A 22878-nucleotide genomic window follows, 5' to 3' on the forward strand; every position below is an offset into this window, starting at 1 on the left:
ATGGGGATGGGAGAAACCCACCCAAAATAGCGTCGGTTAAACAGGTTTTTTCACATCTTCGTGGCACACCACAATGATTTCCGTCATCTCATGTGTTAATATTTTTTTAGTGTAACATATGATTTGCAAAAATAACTCTTGCATCTGTGTAGATTACATGAGCAAAGTGTATGCGCGTTGTGCACGCTATACATTATGGTCAAGCATGCGCCCTTAAAATAGCATAATGAACAACGCGCAACGCGCAATTGTTTAATGGAACAGCAAAATAGCACCAGGGATTGTTTGCGCCGGAACACGCCTCCTTTTTTGCGCTGAAACGCCCAGGGAGCGCAAGTTCATTCACTAGTTTAGCGACGTGCTTCTGTGGAGGGAAAAGCGCGCTTTGCGCGGGTGCAAAATAGGAATGACACATGCGTCGGTGTACAAAGTCAATTGCGCTGGGTGCAAGATAGGGCCCATGATGTTGAAAATACAGCTTAGCCATTAGAATTTTTACATGTTGGGTTTTCATATTTTGTAGGTACATTCCATAGACATGATGATTTTTATACTTTACAAACTGTATATTCTATCCCCTAATCCTAACCTTTCCTCTAAACCTATACATCACAGAGACATTCTGCATTTTCAAAAAAATAATTTATTTGGTGTGAATTATAAGCTGTTTTTCTTATGGGGACCAAAAATGTCCCCACAAGGACAAGGACATCAGATATTGCCATCTTTGTGGGTACATTTGGTCTGCATAACATAGGGTTTACCTGAACCACATACACAGAGAGAGAGAGAGAGATAAGCACACTTTTCTGTCTCAAAACAAAGTAACCTTTCCACAAATAGACACAAATACACTCACCAAACGTGTATATATATATATATATATATATATATACACACACACACACACACACACACACACACACACACACACACATGTTTGTTTTTGTGAATTGTGGGGACTTTCCATAGACTTCAATGCATTTTACACTGAACAAACTGTACATTCTATCCCCCTACCCTGCCCCTACCCCTAAACCTAACCCTCACAGGAAACTGTGCAAACTTTTACTTTTTCACAAAAACTCATTCTATATGATTTATAAACCCATTTACATTGTGGGGACCGCTGGCTGGTCCCCACGATGTAGGTGAACTCAGGTTTATATTACATCATGGGGACATTTGGTCCCCACAATGTAATATAAACAAAAGCACATACAAGTGAACAGATGACATTTTTCATTCTTTCTAAGGCAGACAGAATTTTACTGATCTTTACCGACCGACTCACTTTGCTGAGTAAGTGTCATCACACTAACTTGAGTGTGACTGAAGACATTTTGAGCATTAGAAATGTCCCCCGTTACAATCATCCTCCAGTCTCTCCAGCGAGGGGAACTGTGATACAGTCTTTGTGTAGAGCAGTGAAGAGGGAAGTTCTAATCCACAGGAAATGAGAGCGGGAGACAGAGTGAGATCGATGGAGATCGCAGTCAAGCACAATGGCCCGTGAAGACACATCTCTGATGGCCGACTTTCATTCTTCAACACCAGCAGCTGGCGAGGCCATTGTGTCATAGAACTCAACATCTTCCTCTCAGTTTCTTTTAGCGGGTGGGAATTACCAAGTTTCTCTTTTTTTTTTTGGTTGTGAAAAACTTGGAAGGTACAGTAATAACCTTTTGTTCTCTTCTCTTTTTTTGTTTGCGATTGAATTGGTCTTGCTGCAGAGGGACGTTCTGGGACTAAATGAGCATAAACAGAAGAAAATTACAGATTCAAGACAGATGTCTAAGAGGCAATTGTGTCTTTAATTCCATGGAAAAAAGCAGTGCTCTTGTGTGGTTTCTTATCATCCATTTAGCGGCAGGGTAATGAGAGAAAAGACACGATTTCTGTACATCTTTGTATGTAGCACACTCTGTTGTCTTTTAGAATTCCTCTTCCTTTACCTCCCTTTTGTGTCTCTTTCCTCTTCTTAGGCTATAGGATGTGGGCAGCAGTGGAGGTATAGGCTCTGCGAGGCTTAAAGGGGCTCCCGAGGGACTGAGGACTGCTTCTTTAATCTGTTTGTAACGTAGTAAACGGAAAACGGCTCCAGAGAGCAGCAAGGAGAATATGTCCTACAAAGGCGCTTTTTGTTTACTTCAGTTATTCACGTCCCTTGGCTTCCTTCTGTCATTTTGTAAAGCATAGAACTCTGAATCCCTGAGGCTAAAGGGGAAAGAGATGAGAAAAAATGAGAAGCTGTGCTAAAATCTCGTCCTTTTTATTCATAATTTGGTATTCTATGGACACTTGGTGTTAACTTAAAGCTTATGAGTGTCAGACAAACAGATAGCCCCGCCCACAAACTCACACCATTGGTTGAACCAGAGTTTTTAACATTGATAATAATAAATGTTTCTGAGCACCAAATCATCATATTAGAATTATTTCTGAAGGATCATGTAACAATGAAGCCTGGAGTAATGATGCTGGAAATATAAATAAATTGCATTTTAAGTATATTAAAAAAAAAGTGTGAACATAAGAGACGTGTCAAAAACATTCTTAAAAACATTTTAAAAACAAGTTAAAAAAAAAAAAAAATCGTACAAATCCCAAACTTTTTCACGGTCGTGTATATACTGGTATTTACAGAGCCCTTAAAAGAACATGGTGATGGAAATATATATATATATTTTAATGTTTTTGCATTCTCTCACAAAAGTTTTGTGTTCCCCCAAAAAACTTTGCGTTCGCTCGCAAACATTTTGCATTCCCTAGCAAAACATTTACATTCCCCTGCAAATTTTTTGAGTTATTTGCAAGCGAACGCAAAATTTGAGAGGGAAGCAAAAGGTTTTTTTTATTATTATTTATTTTTTTATTTTTCCATCACCATGTTCCTTTAGGGGCTCTGTAGGTTTTCCTCTGTTATTATTATTATTATTATTATTATCTTTATCACACCTCATTTTTATCCAAATGAGCTTTATTATAGATTGTTCATATAAAACTTCCCCTTTGCCCTTCTGTTTCCTCATTTGCAAGCAGAAGAGGAAAGACATATTACACTCATTCAGTGTTATTGTAGTTAATTTGCTGTGTAGGTGTTGCATTAACCTGAATCACATTCCAGCAGTCATCATTCCCGGTACATAGAGTCACAGACACATTTCCCTGACCGGCAGGGTAGCAGCACAGCACGCCGCTGTCCATGGTGCTGAAATCGGTCAAATCAATAAGGTGGTTTCATGGAGGGATTTAGGTTTGCCCTTTAGTAATTCATCACACATCAAACCCCGATGGCGTGAAACTATTCGGTACTTGTTACTTTTGGATTGTTCTGGGAATTCGTATTGCTAATTCTCATGTATTCCACTCATTTCTTTGTACATTCCCTTTAAAGCCATTCATAGAGTGCTGTACCATTATTTGAATAAGTTACCACTTGCACACAGGTCTGTTATTTTAGTATCATCTATTTCGGATTTATCCGTCCTTAAATGTCCCATAAAAGACGTGCATTGTGGTCGGCTGTTTTATTTGTCAGCTAGACGACCCATTCCTGTCATAGTGGGCGGTACTTTCTCTTCTGCAGACCTTCAGCTTGGCATCTTCCGGTGTTTCCTAACATCCCCTCTGCAGTCTTTGTGCAGTACTTGGCCACAATAACCTGCAAAGTGGACTAGACTTTATGCTGATAGACTGGTAGACTAGTGATTGAATTGAAAGTTCATTCTCTATCAGATTAGCTGATTCTACAGAACTTTTTACATCCATATTCAACATGAGATGTTGCCTCATGATACAATATAATTGGAAAGCTTCCAAATATAGGAGAAAAAAAAGCCTGTACACAAGAAAAAATTAATAAAGAGGAAGTCACAGCCCACAGATGAAGAGACGGAGAAGTAATTATGTGTTCTTCTGAAGCTTCTTTGTGAGACATTAGCACATTAGCACAGCTTGAGTTTCAGCATGGATGAAAATCATTCTTTTTGCAAGGTTCATCTCTACCAACGTCTCCTTCACACCCCACCGAGTGTATGTGAGCACATGCTGCTGCGCCAACTCATTGAATCTGCGAGTGTGTGTCTCTATGTGTTAAGTACACAGTCGATTTAAAGGATTACGCTGGGAGTTGGCATGAAAACCTCAAGCTAACCCAATGGCCTCCTACACGTGTTTATTTCAAAATGTTTCTCTTCTGCTCAGGTAAATGCAGCACAGTATTCTGGTCTTGGCTGCGTGTTTACAGTTCAGTGTTTTAAATGCCCATATGTCTGCGCCATCTATCTTCCAAAGCCCCACCTCTGTTTTAATGAGAAATGTGCTGCAGTGAAGTCTAGAGTTACCATAAAGTTGAGTCCATCATAATGCCCCACATACACTGAGATTTGCATTCAGCCATGTTTCAGAAACACCATGGTATTATCTGTTAGTACTAAAGCAAGTGTGCTGAGAACAGTGTGGGCCATGAGATACTTGTAAGGTTGTTAGATTATTTACTGATATTCAGGACCTGGAAACATACAGTATACCATCATACACATTTTAAAATAATAGTAAAGTCACCAAAACTATGGAATAACAAGTATCTTGTTAAACATTAGTGGTCACCATCATGTTATGGTATGCTGGTTTGCTTGTGCCCTTACAAGGTTTCTGCAATTACCTAGTCATAAAGAAATATATATCAGTTCTTTTGCAAATACTACACTTGTTGTACCACAAACTGTAGGTTTTTTTTTAGGTGAGAATGTAGTTGTTTAGACCTGAAATATTTGACTCATATTTAATCATAACGCCTATTGTAGAATTTCTTTAGCTCCAGGTTGTCAGCAGCCGTTCGGTGCTCGTGTACCCGCCAAGAACAGCTTCAACTCGGCCAGTGCTTCGAGGATTTGCCGCTGGCTCTTGTAGTGGTTAAACATGAGATTTAATTCATTTTGGGTACATAAAACGAGCAGTCTTTGGTCTTATTAATCTATTACTTTTTCCTGAGCAAATCAAATTGAGCTATGATAAATATAATAAGTTAATATTAAGGCTATATTTAACTTACATCCTGTAGAGCACAGATGATGAGAAACATAACTTCTGAACTTACTTGTGACTGGTATTATAAGACACTGGCTGCAGAACCTGCAAGCACTCAATAACGTAAAGATCTTATTTTCTTATACACTTTTTGGCATTACAGTGCAGACCTTCAGTTTGGCATCTTCCGGTGTTTCCTAACATCCCCTCTGCGGTCTGTGTGCCTGCTTTTTTCAAAAACCAGGATAACATTTACAAGTCTATTTTCCTTGTTGGACCAACAGAGTAATACAAGCACATCTACTGATCCCCCAGTTTGCTACAGGCTTTAGTAACTCTGTATAGTAACTCGCACACTCATTACGCATTAAGCATTTAGTTTTTCCAGATTGTGGAGGCTGAGGCTGGGAATTTGACCTTGCCACTAGCAGCTCTCTCTCTCTCACTGACCTAGAATCCCATGCTGCTCTTTGGTGCAGGACTCATGCCAGAGGGAGTGTAAATGGGTAAATAACAGGATGTTGATCCCAACAAACCTTTTCCTGAGTAGGTATGGGATGGATGTATTAATCCGGCTCCTAATCCGCACCACTGCCATCCATCACCCTAAGGCCAGCAAGTTCCAATGCTGTTTAAAAGCATGCAGCTACTAACCACACAGAGAAAGGGTTATTTGTTACTTATATTTGCCAGAATTTAGTGGATCCTGTGTTATTTTAGATTGAAATATACTGCACTTAAAAAAAAAAAGAAAAGAAAAGAAAGCTAAAATAACATTTTTGTAGAATGATATTTTGCCGTAATATCCCCCCCAATGCCAAATAATTTCCAATGCTTATTTGTGAGTAAAATAAGTGTTTTATTTATAATTATTTCTTAGAGATGTAACCAAAGTATGTTAGGCTAAATATGGGACTCTTTTATCAGTCTTATCTGATTAACCGTCTGTTAATGGAGTAAAAGGTCAAATGTTAATTTACACAGTGACTTTCATGAAAGTTGTTCAGGAAATCTAAATCTGATCATAACTGTACAGGTAAAAAGTTCAATTCTAGAATGAAAAAAAAAAAAAAAAGTTTATAAGTTTTACTGTAAAAATGTGTATTCACATTCTTCCAGCCTAGGGTGAAGTCAATACTTATATATATATATATATATATATATATATATATATATATATATATATATATATATATATATATATATATATATATAATTAATAAAGTTGGCCAACCAGTGCCAGCAAAACTTTCATGGCCCCCAGAATATTTTGTTGTTTGAATATCTGAACATAAGAAAGAACAAAGCCTCTTTTATTCTATCTTCATGCATTCTTATAATCAACACTTGAATGTGGGTAAGTTTTATTTAAATAAGCAACATTTTGAACAAAAAGATTTTTTTTTTTTTTGTCAAAGACTTTGTCCGGATCAGATTCAGAACAATGATCAAAACATAGATGGAGTATGTCGACCTCTTTCTGGGTCGACATTTCATTCAGTAACATTAGTCGCTTTTGATTTATATGAAGTTTATTGTTTGATGATATGTTGTGTTATATTACATGTGTGTCGGCAATGCTTCGATTGCTTGTTTCTGCTCCTTCTTCACCTGTGTTTTGATCTGGAGATTCTGTACTCTTTCAGAATATGTGTAATAGCACCCCCTACCATATAACAGTGAAAACACAGATTGCTGGAAAATTCCGTCAATGGCGGGGAAAGAGTTAACAATGATTTGGGACAAATATAATGTAATTCAATGGAAAACTATGGTGCGACAGGATTTTGACCAGCTATGCGCTTTTTGTACAGAGTGTGACTCTATTCTTCTGTATCTTGTAACCAACGTTAATATTCTCTTAACATTCAAAATGAGTATATATTAATAATGTGCCACGTTGTTGCATGCTAATATAAATGCTTCCTTCAGGTGAAAGTAAATGTAATTCAGCATCAAACTGCCTGTAGTGAATAAAATTTTAGGGTGACACCCAGCGCGGCAAATCAGATGACAACGTTATCTCATTATTTTCATTTTAATTATAATGAGAAACACATAAAAATGAAATTAATAATAACAAGTATTGTCTTTACCTGTGAATCCTAAATTGTTCTTTTTTTAGGCATTTGCTATTGCTGTTTTCTACAGTCATACTGTACACTCATATAAAACTGTTGTCTTAAAATAATAACAATAAAAAACCCTGCATTAATAGCTTTAAAATGAAACAAACACATCCCTGTGGATGCTGAAACTGAAGCCATTCTGTTACTTCTCATTATTATCCTTCAAAGTGAATTGTTTGATATAACTAAAAAAAAAAAAAAACACTCTAGTTGAATTAACATCTACACAAATCTACACTAGCAGCAAAGACTGTGAACCCTGCAGTGAAAATAAATTAGAGTCATCATAATGAAAATAAATATGAAAAAGTCATACTGTTTATTTATGAATTTCATTTGAATGTGTTGATCATTAAAACGCAATGTCAGTTCAGCTAAGTGCAAATACATAAACATATGGAGGTTTTACTAAATGGTTGGTAACTTTTTCATGAAAATTTAAAGGGATAGTTCACCCAAAAGTTCATCCTCTTACCCACAGGGCATCCAAGATGTAGGTGACTTTGTTTCTTCAGTAGAACACAAATTATGATTTTTAACTCCAACCGTTGCAGTCTATCAGCCGTATAATGGGAACTTCATCTATAAAAGTAAAAAGAAAAAGAAAAAACATTCTTTAAAAAACAGTATTTATATAATTTTTTTACCTCTAATACACCACTTTGTCCAACTGCCCTGAGCATCTGGTGTGTGAGGTCTGAAAACGCGCTCTGAAGTCATAGACGTGTGAGAGATCACTTCCGGCGTCAGAGTGCATTCAGACCTCACACACCGGATGCTCAAGGCAGTTGGGTATAGTGGTGTATTAGTTATATAAATACTGTTCGGTTTCTCGCAAAAAATGATTGTTTTGTGTATTAGGACATCAATGTGTCTTCACTAGCCACAGGGTTTAATTTGAATTTGTCTGTGCTTGTTTTTTTTTTTTTTTTACTCCTATAGATGGAATTCCCATTGTCATGCATTATACGACTGACAGACTGCAACGGTTGAAGTTAAAAATCATCATGTGTGTTCTACTGAAGAAACAAAGTCACCTACATCTTGGATGCCCTGTGGGTAGTAAGAGGATAAACATCAAATTTTCATTTTTGGGTGAACTATCCCTTTAAAAATGTTTAGATTAACAGGACCAGAATTTAGAATTCAGAACCACCAAGATTCAGTCTGGCTCTAAATCTAAATCAATGTTTCAAATGAAATGAAATTACCTGAAGTTACATTCTAATAGTCTAAAATGACTGTGAAAGGCTTATTGGCATTTCTTGCATGTTGCTTTGGACATCTTGGCGGATGCTTTCTTACCAGTCTAGTAATACTATGTTGATAAAAATAAGTACTTATAGTATAATTATATTAAACATTTAAAAGCAATTTTAATCATAAATTTCTTCATTGTTTTTCACTGTCAAATTAAATGGAAGAAATAGTTCCTAAACAATCACTTGCTAAATTATGTATTAATACTACTTAAATAATAGCAATAACAACAACAACAGTAGATGGTTTTTATTTACAATTGATATACTTGATTTATACATATGTGTATCAGGTAACACTTTATTTTGATGGTCCCTGTTAAACATTCTGTTGACTATACGTAGCTTTGCAACTACAGTACATGTCAGCTAGCAGTTATTAGAGTACTTTGTAACTTTGCAACTACGTCAACTTATTCTAATCCTAACCTTACCAGTCTACTAATATTCTACTAACACTCTTATGAGGGTTAGTAGACAAGTAGGTGCAACGTTACTCAGTCAACAGAATGTGTTAAAGGGAGCATCAACATAAAGTGAAACCGTGCATCATACATAAGGAACATCTTTATGCTTTTGGATATTGTGACTTGCAAACAGATTCACAGAATTCAGATTTTTGTTTTCTTGGCAAGTAACCCGTTACAAGAAGTGTATTACAGATCTGTTTCAGGTCAAAATAAAGCCACTGTATATGTTTACTGCAGGATGAAGGCATTGTGGGATGTTTCAGGCGTGTTATTCGGGGCAGGAGTCTGGTTTACAGACTCCTGAACTCTCTGTGCACCCGCTCATTATCTGAAAATAAGCATGGAGCTCTCTCTCTAACGAGGCCGTGACTCAGACTTTCTCCCACTCTATGGACTGTGGATCAGCTGCCAGAACAGCTTCTGTTTTTATGACGCCACAAGAAAAAAATAATCACAGCAACTTAATAGTGATTCCTGGAGCCATTTGGCTTACAGGGATTTTTATCTTGGTGAACTATCAGGGCGGATGGGCGGATGCGAATCTTCCCTCTTAGCTGTGATATCGCAACCTGCGCGACCCCTGTTTACACCCCCCACCCCCCTCTCTGTAATAAAGTCAGACAGTAAGCCATAAGCATCTTATGGTTAAAATGAGCCGAACTGGGATAATGTAGAATCCATCTCGCCGCGAGAGCTGCTTCATGCGCCATTATCTGTCTTACTGCGGCGAGACCTACATCTCTGCACCGGGCCTCTCTCTTTATATTTGTTCCTCCCGTCGTAATCTTCTGCCTACTTCCTGCTCATGTCATCACGCACACGTTGGGTGAGCTTTCTGTGCTGTTCCTCAGTGATTAAGTATGTTTGTGTGTCATTAAAATGAGCCACTAAAGATTCAGCGTTCTATATTTAGATTCAAATCGCAACACCTGATGCGGAAATAACCCTGTACCTCCTCCAGTGCTTTAATGTGTGTGTGGCGGAAGTCAAGTGTGTGTGTGTTTGTTGGGGGTGTGGCTTCCAGGGCAGGGGACAGTGTTAGTGTGTCAATCGAAGCACCAGCAGATTGAGCCTCAGTAAGCGTCTGTCTGCTTACGTATGGCATCTGTGTGGAGTTAGACTACACCACTGTGGTGAGTACGTACATATTTAACGCTTTTTGCCAAAGACAAATAGTTAAAAACTAGTCTAGGGATATGATCATGCAGGAGATTGACCAATAGAAGGTGTAGTTTGTATGTCAACGTTTTTGAAGGAGAAAGAGGCAGAAAAGTCCCTCATTTTGCTTGTTTTTAATCATGTAAAACCCATTTTCACCAAATAAATCTTCCCTGTGAATGTTCATAATAATGCATTAGTGTATTAAATATAAAGAACATTTGCTTTTGTCAGATACATTAAATCTGATTTTCAAGATCTCAATCTCCTTATAAAACATGAGACATAAAAGAACAAAAATGTCAATTTGTGTCTGCTGTGGTTTCTATAGTTTTGTGTGCACAGGATTGATCTAGTTGACTGTTATGAAGTCTCTTGCTTTTGTTTATCCGGCTTCATCCTCATTTATTTGTTGTCGATGAGTTATTTGATCAGATTATGAAGGAGAAATGTCTTTTAACACCCTAAGGTGATTCAGCATCATTGATTTTGAGAAAATATTCTCTTGGATGTTGTTTCATGAAGCTGTGACACTAGTGCAGGGCCGCTATTCGCACGCATTGTTAACCTGCTTGGAATCATTCCCATCAGTGCATCAGGAGGAAAGCTAATCTCTCTTAAGTAGCTTAACAATTATGGCCAGGAAAGCAAAGGTGAGAGGCCAATGACAAGCACTTTCCATGCCATCTGACATAATGAAGTTTTTTGAAAGCATCGCAATTAAGAATCAAAAGCATTTTTCTCTGAAGTGTGTGTTTGTGCTTCTGAGGACAAGGACTTGACCCTTTATACTGGGAAAATACTGTCAATGCTTCAGTTTGTTTATTTCTGCACTAGTTCAGATCTGAGGCATTAAGAGGAAAAATATTGCTCAGAGAGATCGCTTTAGTTTTGCAGGTATGTTTAAGTTTTAATGTTGCCTCAGGTATTTCTCCTAAAATTACTTGGGCAAATTAGAATGTTTTAAAATGCTGTATGAGTATAGAGCTGTTAAATCAATGTGGATAGCATAGTCCAGATACTTTGATCCTGGAAGAATTTAATGAGAAATTCCTGACTTTTGATTGCAAACTTTGAGAAGCAAACTATTTTGCTGAAGCAGAAGACTTAGGCAAAAATCTCCAAAAACACATCCGTAACAAATATTGAGTGTTTGTGTCATTGTAGGGTGGACTAAATTCCATGTGAATTGTGTGACATTAAAAGGGTGGTTGATTATGATTTCACTTTTTTAACTCTAGTTAGTGTGTAATGTTGCTGTTTGAGCATAAACAAATCCGCAAAGTTACGACGCTCAAAGTTCAATGCAAAGGGAGATATTTTATTTTAAAGAATTCGCTGTTTAAGGACTACAACATATGGCTGGTAGGGGCTACAATGAGCTTCTTCTCCTTTGCATTTAAAGTGACACACAAAAATGTCGTGTTTTTGCTCACACCCAAATAGAGGCAAATTTGACAAGCTATAATAAATGATCTGTGGGGTATTTTGAGCTGAAACTTCACAGACACTTTCTGGGGACACCAGAGACTTATATTACATGTTGTAAAAGGGGCATAATAGGTGGTGAAGCAACGCAACTGATGCATGCGATAATGACAACATGACAAAGGCGGTATGTCTGGATTACGTTCATATTACATTCATACTATATAGAACATACATTTTGGATGCAGCCACTGTCTTTATGAGTGAGTTACTGATTCATTTGTTCACTCAAACGATTAATTCAAAAACTGATTCATTCAGGAATGAAACATAACTACTGTGTGTTTCTGTGGCTGTGAAATATTTTTATTAATCACTATATAAATTAATCACGTATAATCTGAATAAAGCCATTCATGTGAACACGTTATTCTACTATTATAGTCATGTATTTGACAGCTGTCGCAGGCTAAGTTAAGAAATATATGGCTACATGGATTAGGAAGTGCATCTGGTTGGCTAATGCCATGCCTTTAGAAGAACTAATCAGCATTGAACTATATATATATATATATATATATATATATATATATATATATATATATATATATATATATATACACCGATGAGCCAAAACATTATGACCACCTCCCTAATATGCTGTTGGTCCTACACTTGCTGAAGACCCCTGAAGATGTCCTGTGGCCTCTGGCACTGAGACATTAGCAGTGATGTGGAGCAAACTTGTTTGTCCAGCACATCCCATGAATGCTCAGTTGGATTGAAATGTGGGGAATTTGGAAGCCAAAGCAACACCTTGAACTCTTCATCATGTTCCTCAAACCATTCCTGAACAATATGTGCCGTGTCGCAGGGTGCATTATCCTGCTGAAAGAGGCCACTTCCACCAAGAAACACTATTGTTCAGACTGTCCTCCAAAAAAAAAAAAAAAAAACTGACCCTGGGTCGTTTTTTAAGCACCTTATTATGACCTATATTTACGTTTTAAAGTCATGTGCCCTCTAGCTGGCGTAAAAATAATGACAGTGTCGTCATGATAAACTGTCGTCATGAAATGAGGTATGACCGTCGTTACCAATCAAAATGCGTGTTCATTGAAATGCAATGTGTGGACTTTTTACACCATTTGTCCTATTTCCATTTAGCAAAACTCATTTTTGTATTAACGACTACACCCACCCCACCCCTAAACCTAACCTTAGTGATTTATAGTGCATATACACTTTATGAGCACATGCATTCCCTGGGATCAAACCCACGATCGCATGATTGCATATTGTTATATATTGCAATGCTCTGCCAATTGAGCTATGTGAAACCTGAAATATGACGCAGATAAAAGGGAACAATGCATTAAAATGAAAGTGTCCTGTTGTCGATAGGGGCGCAACTTTAGTAAACGCTCCTATGGGTCGTATTTCAGTGAAGTGACAAATGACCTATATAGGCATATTGGTTGGAGAACATGTTGCTATTGTCATGAAGGGGTTTACCTGGTCTGCAGCAATGTTTAGGTTGGTGGCACGTGTCAAATTTACATCCACATGGATGGCTGGACCCAGAGTTTTCCTGCAGAACTTCACACACTCTCCACTGGCTTGTCATCGTCCCACAGTGCTTCCTGGTGCAATCGCTTTCCCAAGTAAAAGGCACACACATACACAGCCGTCCACGTGATGTAAACGAAAACGGGACTCATCAGACCAGGTGACCTTCTTCCACTGCTCCAAGGGTCCAGTTCTGATGCCCGTTGTATCGCCAGTTTGTAGTTTGTCTCTCCTCTGACCACTGTTGGTAAATTTTTACTACTGCTGACCGGGAGAAACTCACAAGCCTTGCCATTTCAGAGAAACTCTGACCCAGTCACCTTGCCATAACAGTTTGGCCCTTGTCACTCAGATCTTTATTTCTGCCCATTTCTCAAGCATTCAACACACTGATTATAAGAACTGTTTGCTTACCATTTAATCTACTTAGACCTTAATATGTGGCCTTGACTGGAACATCTGTGTGTGTGAGTGTTTAAAAAAAAGTGCACACACCATGTAAGTTTGTTACATTTATGTTTTAAGAATTAGGTTTCTCAGTCGTTACCCTCAGATTTTCTGAACTTCCCTAAATGTATCATTCACTTAATCCATTATTTATGAATGGCGTTGCATGTATGAAGTTCCAGAAAATGATTCTAATGTATAGTGAAAAAGATATGCCAGATTAATTCCACTTGTCATGTAACATTTCCTCTCCTTTTTAATTTCAGAGCTAATTATCAGTCTTTTCTCTCTTTTCCTTCATTTCACATCACTTTCTCATTTTTCCTTCTCACAGTGTTTTCCCCCATGTTTTCGCCATTTTATACTCTGCATTAATTTTTTAACACTCCCATAATTCTTCTCAGAACACCCTTTCACTATAATCATATAGGGCATATTTAGCTCATAACGCAGGTGCCTATAACCAGATTAGAATTAATTGCCTTCCCGAAATAAAACTGTTCCTCTCGTGGATTAGCTGTCAGAATCCATGTTTAATTTGTTTGTTTAAGGCGTATTTTCAGCCTTCACGGTAGATGCGAGTCCAACTTAACCGCCACCCTTTGTCAAGACGATAGCTCCTTTAATCCACCCCAGCTTGATCTCTATTGCCCACGTTTATCTCATGTTTTCATCCTGTGGTTTGAGGGAACTCATCTTGTAGTGGTTATTAAAAACAAAAGGGGACAAAGTCAATTTGGTCTGTTCTGTAATCTGATCCCCCCAGACTACTGTCACGGCAGATCTGGTCATTTAATCAGAGACCTAAACACAAACACGGGCTGGGCCATTGATGGGGAAGGGAGCGCGCTGCTGGTTCATTAAACCTATCACAGCATGTGCTAATTAAATAATGGAGCCGCATTCACATACCAAAGGGTGAAAAATGACTGCTGTGGCATTTCATTCTCCATATGTTGGCCTGCTTGTCCATGCTTTTAGCATGCATATTTGCTTTTGTGTGTAAGTGTAAAAATGCCTAGCTATTGATAATTGCATGATAGAAAAACCTCAAATCGTATGTAAAAATTAAAAGGTTTGTTTACCATGCTGGCTAATACTGTAAAGAGGTGTTTTATGTACATTTATGTACATACAAGTGGTTTTTTTTTGGGGTTTTTTTTGCTGAAATTTGGTTCAATGCCAGCATGATCTTTTTGGTGAAGCTGTGGTGCATCGATGACCTCAAAGTTTTTTTTTTTGTTTGTTTTTGTGTGTGTGTGTTTACATTACATTTATATTTATGCATTTCTCATACACTTTTATTCAATGTGACTTACATTGCATTTAAGGTATATATTTTAGCAGTTCATGGAAATTGAAACCATGACTTTGCCATTACCAGTGCCATGTTCATATCATTCAAGTTAGAGGAATGAGAAAGTTTGTTAGTGTAAGCTAGTTAAGAAGCCTGATTGGTACACCAGTAGTGATCGACCAGTATGTTACCTTGGCCAATATTTGACGCTTTCTTTTTTAATTGCCGTTATTGGCTGGTGTTTTTCTGTTTGGCTGATGTGTCGAAAGCTGGGCTTTTATTTTGACAGTATGAAGGTAGAAATTATTATTTTACATATTATTGTGTATTGAACTGGTCATTTCAATTGGTCATTTCTTCATCTTTAAATTAAATAGTGTGATGTCATATATATCGGCTTTGTATCATCCATCAAAAGATCAATATCGGTTTACCCATCGCGCCAGCATCCAAAACTGGCGACTAGTGGTCGACCAATATATCACCATTGCCGATATATCGTCAGATATTTTTTGTTTGTTTGTTTTTATCGGCATTGACTGATAAGTTTCTTTTTTTGGCTGATGTGTCAGAAGCGGGACTTTTATTTTGACAGCAATGAGAATGCTATTATCATATATAGTATAGTTTATAGACATTAGTTTACCGTCTCTGTTTAATAGTTCTGTCTACTACTTTATTAGTAAGAACTGTTAAGCAATAAATAAATTCTCATCTACTGTCAGCATTCAGCAAACACACATTTATATCATTTAAACAAGTTTTTGAATATCTAATAAATATTTAATTTCACAAACCTTGCAGACTTAGTCGAATTAGTGTGCATCTGTAGACTGTATACAAACGAGTGTGACCATGTACGTGACGTCCGTACATGTGAATTGAATGTGGACAGGACAGTTCAGCGGTCACTGGAGACTTACAATCGGCAATATATATCAGCAATTTATATCCTTTATTTCAAACTGTGCTGTGCTATATCCAGTTGGCCACTGTCATATTTGTGTCATTTTCACTGTGTGCTCTACGTACAATTACTGATTTCTTGTCTTTATTTGGAAAAATATGGTTGACCGATATTGTTTTTGTTGTTGTTGTTGTTTTTTTATGGTTGATGCCGGTATCTTAGAATATATCAGCCATCGGCCACCCTGCTCTCTAAGATATCGGCACTGACCATAAAAACAAAGTCAATATCAGTCGAGCACTACTGGCATCCACCATCCCAAACACAACATCTTTTCAGCAGGTATAATATTTTATTATAGATAATGTCCCAAAGGACCGTAAATGATGGTGTCTGGACAGCGTACCTGTCTCATTCTGAGAGCTCAGTAATTGGATGTTTTCTGATCTAAGCAAAGTATCTTTCTCGTCTGCCAAACAATGTTTTAGATGATGTTTCACTATCCCCTCTATCTCTTATCTCACCCGCTCCTGCTCACCTTCCGTTGATTAATATCCCCGGGAGGTTTGCACCTGATGCTCTGTGCTTGATCCTAGCCAAACTAGAAGCACCTAGAATTCCATTCACGTGTCTGTCAACTCATTTTTGTTTCTGTTGGTGTCGGAGAGACTTTGACTGGGAGTCGCCTCAGATCAGCTGCCTCTGAAGTGTCAATCTGCAGATCAAGGCTAGAGAAAGATTGCACTTACATTGCATTAGTTGGGTTTTTATTTATTGAGCACTTGCTGTGGGAGCATATGTTTTGAAGAAATGAATGTTGCATGTTTATGAGAGAGAGAGAGATGATGTTGTGTTGCTTCTGTGCAGGTGTATTACAAGGCTGCTTTTGTTTCACTACTATTTCACAAGACTCTTACACTAGGAATAAATTGCTCACACTTCTAACATTGTTTTAGCATTGATTAGACCAAGCCCAATTAAATTTGCACAATGCAATTCACATCTTGCAGTTCTGATTAGAACTGCATGATGACACACACAGATGTTCCATCTGAAGTCAAGTCAGTCAAGTCATCTTCAATTATACATACACAATACATATCGTTTCAAAGCAGCTTCACAGTGATAACTAGAAAATTATTATCGAGCTAAAGTTGGTTTTTGACTGAATCACTTCCATTGTAAAAATTGTTAATTATTACTTTAGGGGCCACTTAAATGTCAGTGTCATTTTATTTATAAAGCACTATTTAAAACAAATGTTGACCAATGTGCTGTACATAAACATTAACAACAAAATAGAATAATAAAAAAATAAACATAATATTACACTATGCCATTTATTAAAGGCTATTTCAAACATATAAGACTTGCGTTTTGATTTAAAATTACCTATAGTTCTGGCAGTCCTAATACTAGCCGGCAGGCTGTTCCCCAATTTTGGACTTCCCTGGGTCATATTCCACCAAAAGACCAATAAGGTAAGAAGGTTCTAAGCCATTTAGAGATTTATAAATTATTAAAAGGACTTTAAAATCAGTTCTATAATGATGTCTGTAATGACATTAACATTAACATTGACATTAACGGCATTAAAGACATGTAATGACATTAAATGCCAAGTTTCCTACTGAGAACCGAATACCTTTAATGCATTCTTTCCGTTCATTTACGTGTTTAGTTTATAGGTTGACTAAAGCTGACCTAATCTATGCATCCTAACAATTTACATGGTTTGAATTATAGAAGTAGATAATGGTTAATGTGTATGCAAGTTTACACAGATGTGTTAACACGCAAAATTTGAAACACTTCGGGAGTTCCAAAGCCGTTATCTGGTTAAATTCTACATTTCAATGAGAATTGTGTGTCACGTTGTGTCCACAACTGTGACAATAAGCACTTATCAGGTTCAACTAAACACTGGATTTTCAAAAGTATGTGAAGTTTGCTGCATTGACTCTTTAAAAGACATCCAGGAGTTTTACACACCGGTCTGTTATTGTGGAGACATCGACTTTATATTTCCACGTTCCTAAACATGACGGTGAACAAAACAAATTGTGATTGGTTGCTATACTGTACATGTTAGTCAGAAAGCCTCTTGGGCGGTGCCAATGAAACTGCCAATGAAAGCCACTGGAGTCGAGACCTTCTGCCATCAGTCGGAAATTCTGGCTAAGCAAGACAATGAAGGAAGCTGCAGACTAATGTGATCTGGTGTACTTTACTCGACCTGTCGAGCATCACTTCACTGTGATCCAGATGTTTGAATCGACTATTGCAACTGCACTCTACACCACAAATCTGGATAAATGCCTGATTATAGTGTGCCTTTCCATCATTTGATGAATCACTGCTGGCATAATGGCTTGAAAATGTACACAAATGTCTATTTTAAACTATTTTCTACAGGCAGCAATATCGCAGCGTTAATTGTGCCAAGCAAATTATGAGACATTTGTGAATATGCCTCAATCTATAACAAGCCTAATTTACATGGAAAGGACGCATGTTGGCACTGAAAAAAAAAAAAATAATGAGATTGACTGAAACTGGATTGTGGCTGGTTAGAGAATAAAATGCATAGATTTGCACTGAAATACTGCACAAAAAAGTGACGCAAATGTTTAGTGAATTTCCCCTCAAAATGTTTGATTAAACAACCTTGACCTTGAGGGAATGTAAAATGTTAATGAATATAGTCATGAATAATTACAGGAAGATCTGTTTATTTATATAGCCCTTTTTTAATTAATCTCGGGAATTCATGTTGTAATTCATTTATTCTTTAATTATATTTTTTTGGTGGATTTTATCTCTATGTTTGCTGCATGAGTAGACTTTCTGGATTTTTAGACTCGTAATTCAAGGTATGCATTTAAAATACCTGTTTTTTTTAAGAAGTACCAGGATTAAAATAAATGGATTTTAATATTATACCATCTCTTTTATTTTGTTATGCATTTGGCACAATCCAAACATACTTGCAGTGCATTCATTGTTTTGTACTGCATTCATCAGTACACATTCCCTAGGAATGGAAACTGTCTGTTGTATCACTGTTAGAAGTAATGCGAGTTAAGTAAGCAGTTTACTTTTTGCAAGTAATAAATTTACAACAAAATATCTGAGTTACTTTTGCAAATAAGTAACACAAATTACTTTGTATTTATTTCCTGACACTTCCCCTGTCCCCATGTTGAGAGAAATTGACTGTGTAAACATGATGGTTATTGTAGTTCTAGACTAAATCATTCATTTACTCCTCTCACTTGCAAAAAAAAAAAAAAAAAAACAGATTCAGTGTTCCTCAAAATTGAAACAGTGAAATGGCAAGTCAGAATAGTATGCAAAATTGCAATAATTAAATATGTTAAACAGAAATATACTTTATGTATTTAATTAACCAATGTTTTTGCTTCTGACCTTCAATGATCTAATTCAACCGTACGAATAAGCAAAAATGACTTGACATCACATTTGTGTTTGGTTTGTCTGAGCAGTCAAACTCATTTGGTTTGTCTCTACTGTAAAGGCGTCAATTTGCATTTCCTTCATCCTGAGGTTTATTCATTTCACTTTTGGTGCAAAAGGTCCTTTATATTTGCAAAAAATATGACTTTTTTTGTTATAAAAAAAAAAAAAAAAACAAGCAAGCCCAGCACAGGTGAGAAAATGTAACACAAAAGTAACACTTTTTTTACGGAGTAGCGCATTACTTTTAAAAGTAACTTTTTTCTAAACACTGGTTAGCACCATGTTACATTTTCGCAGTTTCCAGATCTTCTGAGCTCAGTGTATTTGTTCAGTAAGTTCATTTACATTCATGTTTGTCCAACAGTTAATATTCTTCTTTTATAGCTCAGCCAATAAGAAAAAAAAGAAATGTGAAATTGTATGTCCTGAGTGTCTTACTCGTGGGCACAATAGTAATGATTCATGAGTCTTTTCACAGCACTTATTACCACTATTACTGCTGGAATAATGACACACCACTTGACGGGTTATGTACAGTCTCATTTCAATGGACTTCTTTGACTTGACTAAGCTTTGATCTCGAATTTTCAGTTGTAGAAACAGAATGTTACACATATTTATTCAGTTGCACTTTTTGTTGTACACTATTGGCTAAATCCTCAATTAGAAGTTCCTCTTAGTCTGACCATCTGGCCTCAGCAGTGAGTTTAATCTGAGGATCAACATGAAGCTTTACAGTTTACATTTAACAAATGTTTTGAAACACCCTTCCCCCTCCGTTTCCCCTTATTTCTGCTAATTTCACATGTGCATATGGGGAAGAATCATAAATTCCCATCATCATTGGCAGCACGTATTCATTTCTTAAAATCTTACTGACTCTATATACATACACACACAGATGGATTGTTCAAGGATGATGAAAGAAGTGAATGAAAGTAGGACTTAACAATCACATATTTATAATTACAGTTCAAAAACCAGCAGAAATAAAGTTTAAAAGCTAAGCGATGGGAATTGGAGTGCTTCTGATAGACATTTTGAGCACACTGAGTAAGAGAATGATGGAAGGTAGGACAGCGATGAGTCCCTGAAAGTGTGTATGACAAGCATATATTTACAGAAAGACTAGATGAATAGGACAGCCCATTATAAAAGCAAGACTGGTGGACTTGAGGGCCGTTGTGGCTGAAAGCATTTGGAGTGCAGTTGTCATTGATTAGTTCTCATGGTACTGTGCAATTCACTATGGCCTCTCCTGTTCTCTCTCATGGAATGACCCAATTAATTCATTCTCTTTTTTTCCTGTGTGTGTGTTTGTGTGTGTTGTCGCTATACCCTATCAACAGAGAGGCTGGCGAAGAAAACTGGGACGCAGAGAGCTGCCAAACGCTCCCATCGCCGGCAGTCTCCCACACCAAATGTCTGTGCAGCAAGCTGTCCACCTTTGCAGTGTTAGCGCAGAAAGCTAAAGAACCGGTGAGTGCTATCTTAACCTTTCGACACCACACTTCACCCCTCAGTGACTTCTCAGGATGGGGCCTAGCTATCCGAGACCTTGATGAAATTTGTCTTATGCAGTCAAGTAGCCAGAACATATGCTGCCATACATCCAGAATATTGTTGTTGAACATTGTTTGAAGGGTTTGGTTGGTCTCTAGAAGGGCAGTATTCCATCTGTTCTGCATATGCTAAATGCTTCAGCTAAAGAAAGATCAAAAACAATGTGTTGCTCATGGCTAATGATATTGTTGCAAAGATTTCTTAAAAGTAGGAGCATAATATTGTGACCGTCTGCTCAGTTGGCGTGACATTTGAGGTGAACTTGCCTCCATAGTGTGTGGGTATCGTACGGAAGCAGATGGTGGAACAGGTGTTTAATATATCATGGTATGCATAATGCGTCAGTGTTTGTCTAGCTTGGGATTTCACCCAGGTATAGTTTAAAAGCATTGATGCACAGTAATGTTTTTTGTTTTTCTGTGATTATGAATATTAATCTCACTAAAGCAATGGTTATCAAAGAGACATCAGGGGAGGTGATGATAAATTTACACTGTAAAATGTAATTAGTTGAGTTTACTTAGAAAGTTTAACTGTTGGGTTTACTTAAAAAACGTAAGGAAACCGATTGCCTTAAATTTAGCAAGTATTTGAATTGATAAAACTAGCTACCACACAGTACAGAGTACTTAGAAATCTTGAGTATTCACTGTAAAATGTAATTAGTTGAGTTTACTTAGAAAAACTGTTGGGTTTAGCTACCACACAGTAGAAAGTAAGTAGATACTTAGAAATCTTGAGGATTGGTAATTCAGTTTTACAAATTGAGTACTTAGTTGAGTCATGTTAAAAATCTTGTTCACATTATGTAGAAACTGCCTTAAATTTCTAAAGCATTTTTTACTCAGTTGCAACAATGGACCATACATTTATTTGTATTTATTAAACTGGAGATACTGCTGAAAATAATACAGTTTGATGTCACCATCATGGTGGAAAGTGTTTGCTTTAGTTGGGCTCTTGACCTTGACTTTTAACATTAGTGTTTCTCTGGCTGTCGTAACTCAGTGTTTGTAAGACACAGCTGTTATGATGAAAAAAGCCAAGAGAAATGCTGGGATTGATCTGTTGCATCTTTCCTGATGATATCATTGAATACCCACAGATTTAATCCTGAGGTTTATACTTGATCAAAAGTGTGGTTTGTCATTAAAAACAAATAAGTATTTTTTAATAATCAATGAAACTATAGCAAAAGACGGAGCACTGTTGAAATCATATTTTTAATATGTTAGTCAAAAACATTTTTGGACTACATAGACACACAGAGACATCAAGAATCAGCGTATGCATCTTAACAACGGTGACATGCTTCATGCTGCAATGCGTGCTGGGAGCCATGGATGGGTTTTATACTATGATGGTTCCCAGCATGCATTGCATGTCACCATGGTTGAGATTTATACACTGATTATTGATGTCTCTGTGTGTCTAAAAGTAGCCCAAAATGTTTTTTGATAAATATAATATTAAAAATATATGATCTCAACCGTGCTCAGTCTCTTGATCTAGTTTCAGCAATAAAATATTTAATTGTTTATAGTAACAAAGCACACTTTTGATCAAGTATAAACCTCAGGATTAAATCTGTGGGTATTCAATGATATCATCAGGAAAGATGCAACAGATCAATCCTAGTATTTCTCTTGAATTACCAATCCTCAAGATTTGTAAGTACTCTGTACTGTGTGGTAGCTAGTTTTATCAATTCAAAATGATGAGTTAACTTACTTGCTAAATTTAAGGCAATCGGTTTCCTGAAGTTTTTTAAGTAAACCCAACAGTTTAATTAAACTTTTTAAGTAAACTCAACTAATTACATTTTACAGTGTAAAAACTAAAAAGAAAGATTATCATTCAAAAGTTTGGTACTGTTCAGTGTGTATATATATATATGTTTTGAAAAGCACTATACAGTTAATAATACTATTTTTAAAATGGATTATTATTTTAGACTAAAATGGCTGGCAAAATGTCATGGCTTGCCATTTTTTATGGTCAGTAGATTTTCTCAATTCATCACCGAAAGGTTCAAAATTGCAATTAAAAACCAAACTAAAATTGGGTTGACGTACATAAATGTGAATAGTGTAGCTTAAAGGGTTAGTTCACCCAAAAAATGAAAATTAGCCAATAATTT

General features: G+C 36.8%; 1 protein-coding gene across 1 annotated transcript in view; it reads left to right on the forward strand.

The window, feature by feature from the left end:
• adgrb2 (adhesion G protein-coupled receptor B2) overlaps positions 1-22878 on the forward strand; it is a 349244-nt gene that overhangs the window by 249735 nt on the left and 76631 nt on the right. Inside the window, exon 17 of the mRNA XM_067410949.1 lies at positions 20525-20654. Coding sequence (XP_067267050.1) covers positions 20525-20654 — 130 coding nt within the window. The remainder of the gene's footprint in view (positions 1-20524; positions 20655-22878) is intronic.

Source organism: Chanodichthys erythropterus, chromosome 15, assembly GCF_024489055.1.
Source record: "Chanodichthys erythropterus isolate Z2021 chromosome 15, ASM2448905v1, whole genome shotgun sequence".
Classification (NCBI taxonomy): Eukaryota; Metazoa; Chordata; class Actinopteri; order Cypriniformes; family Xenocyprididae; genus Chanodichthys; species Chanodichthys erythropterus.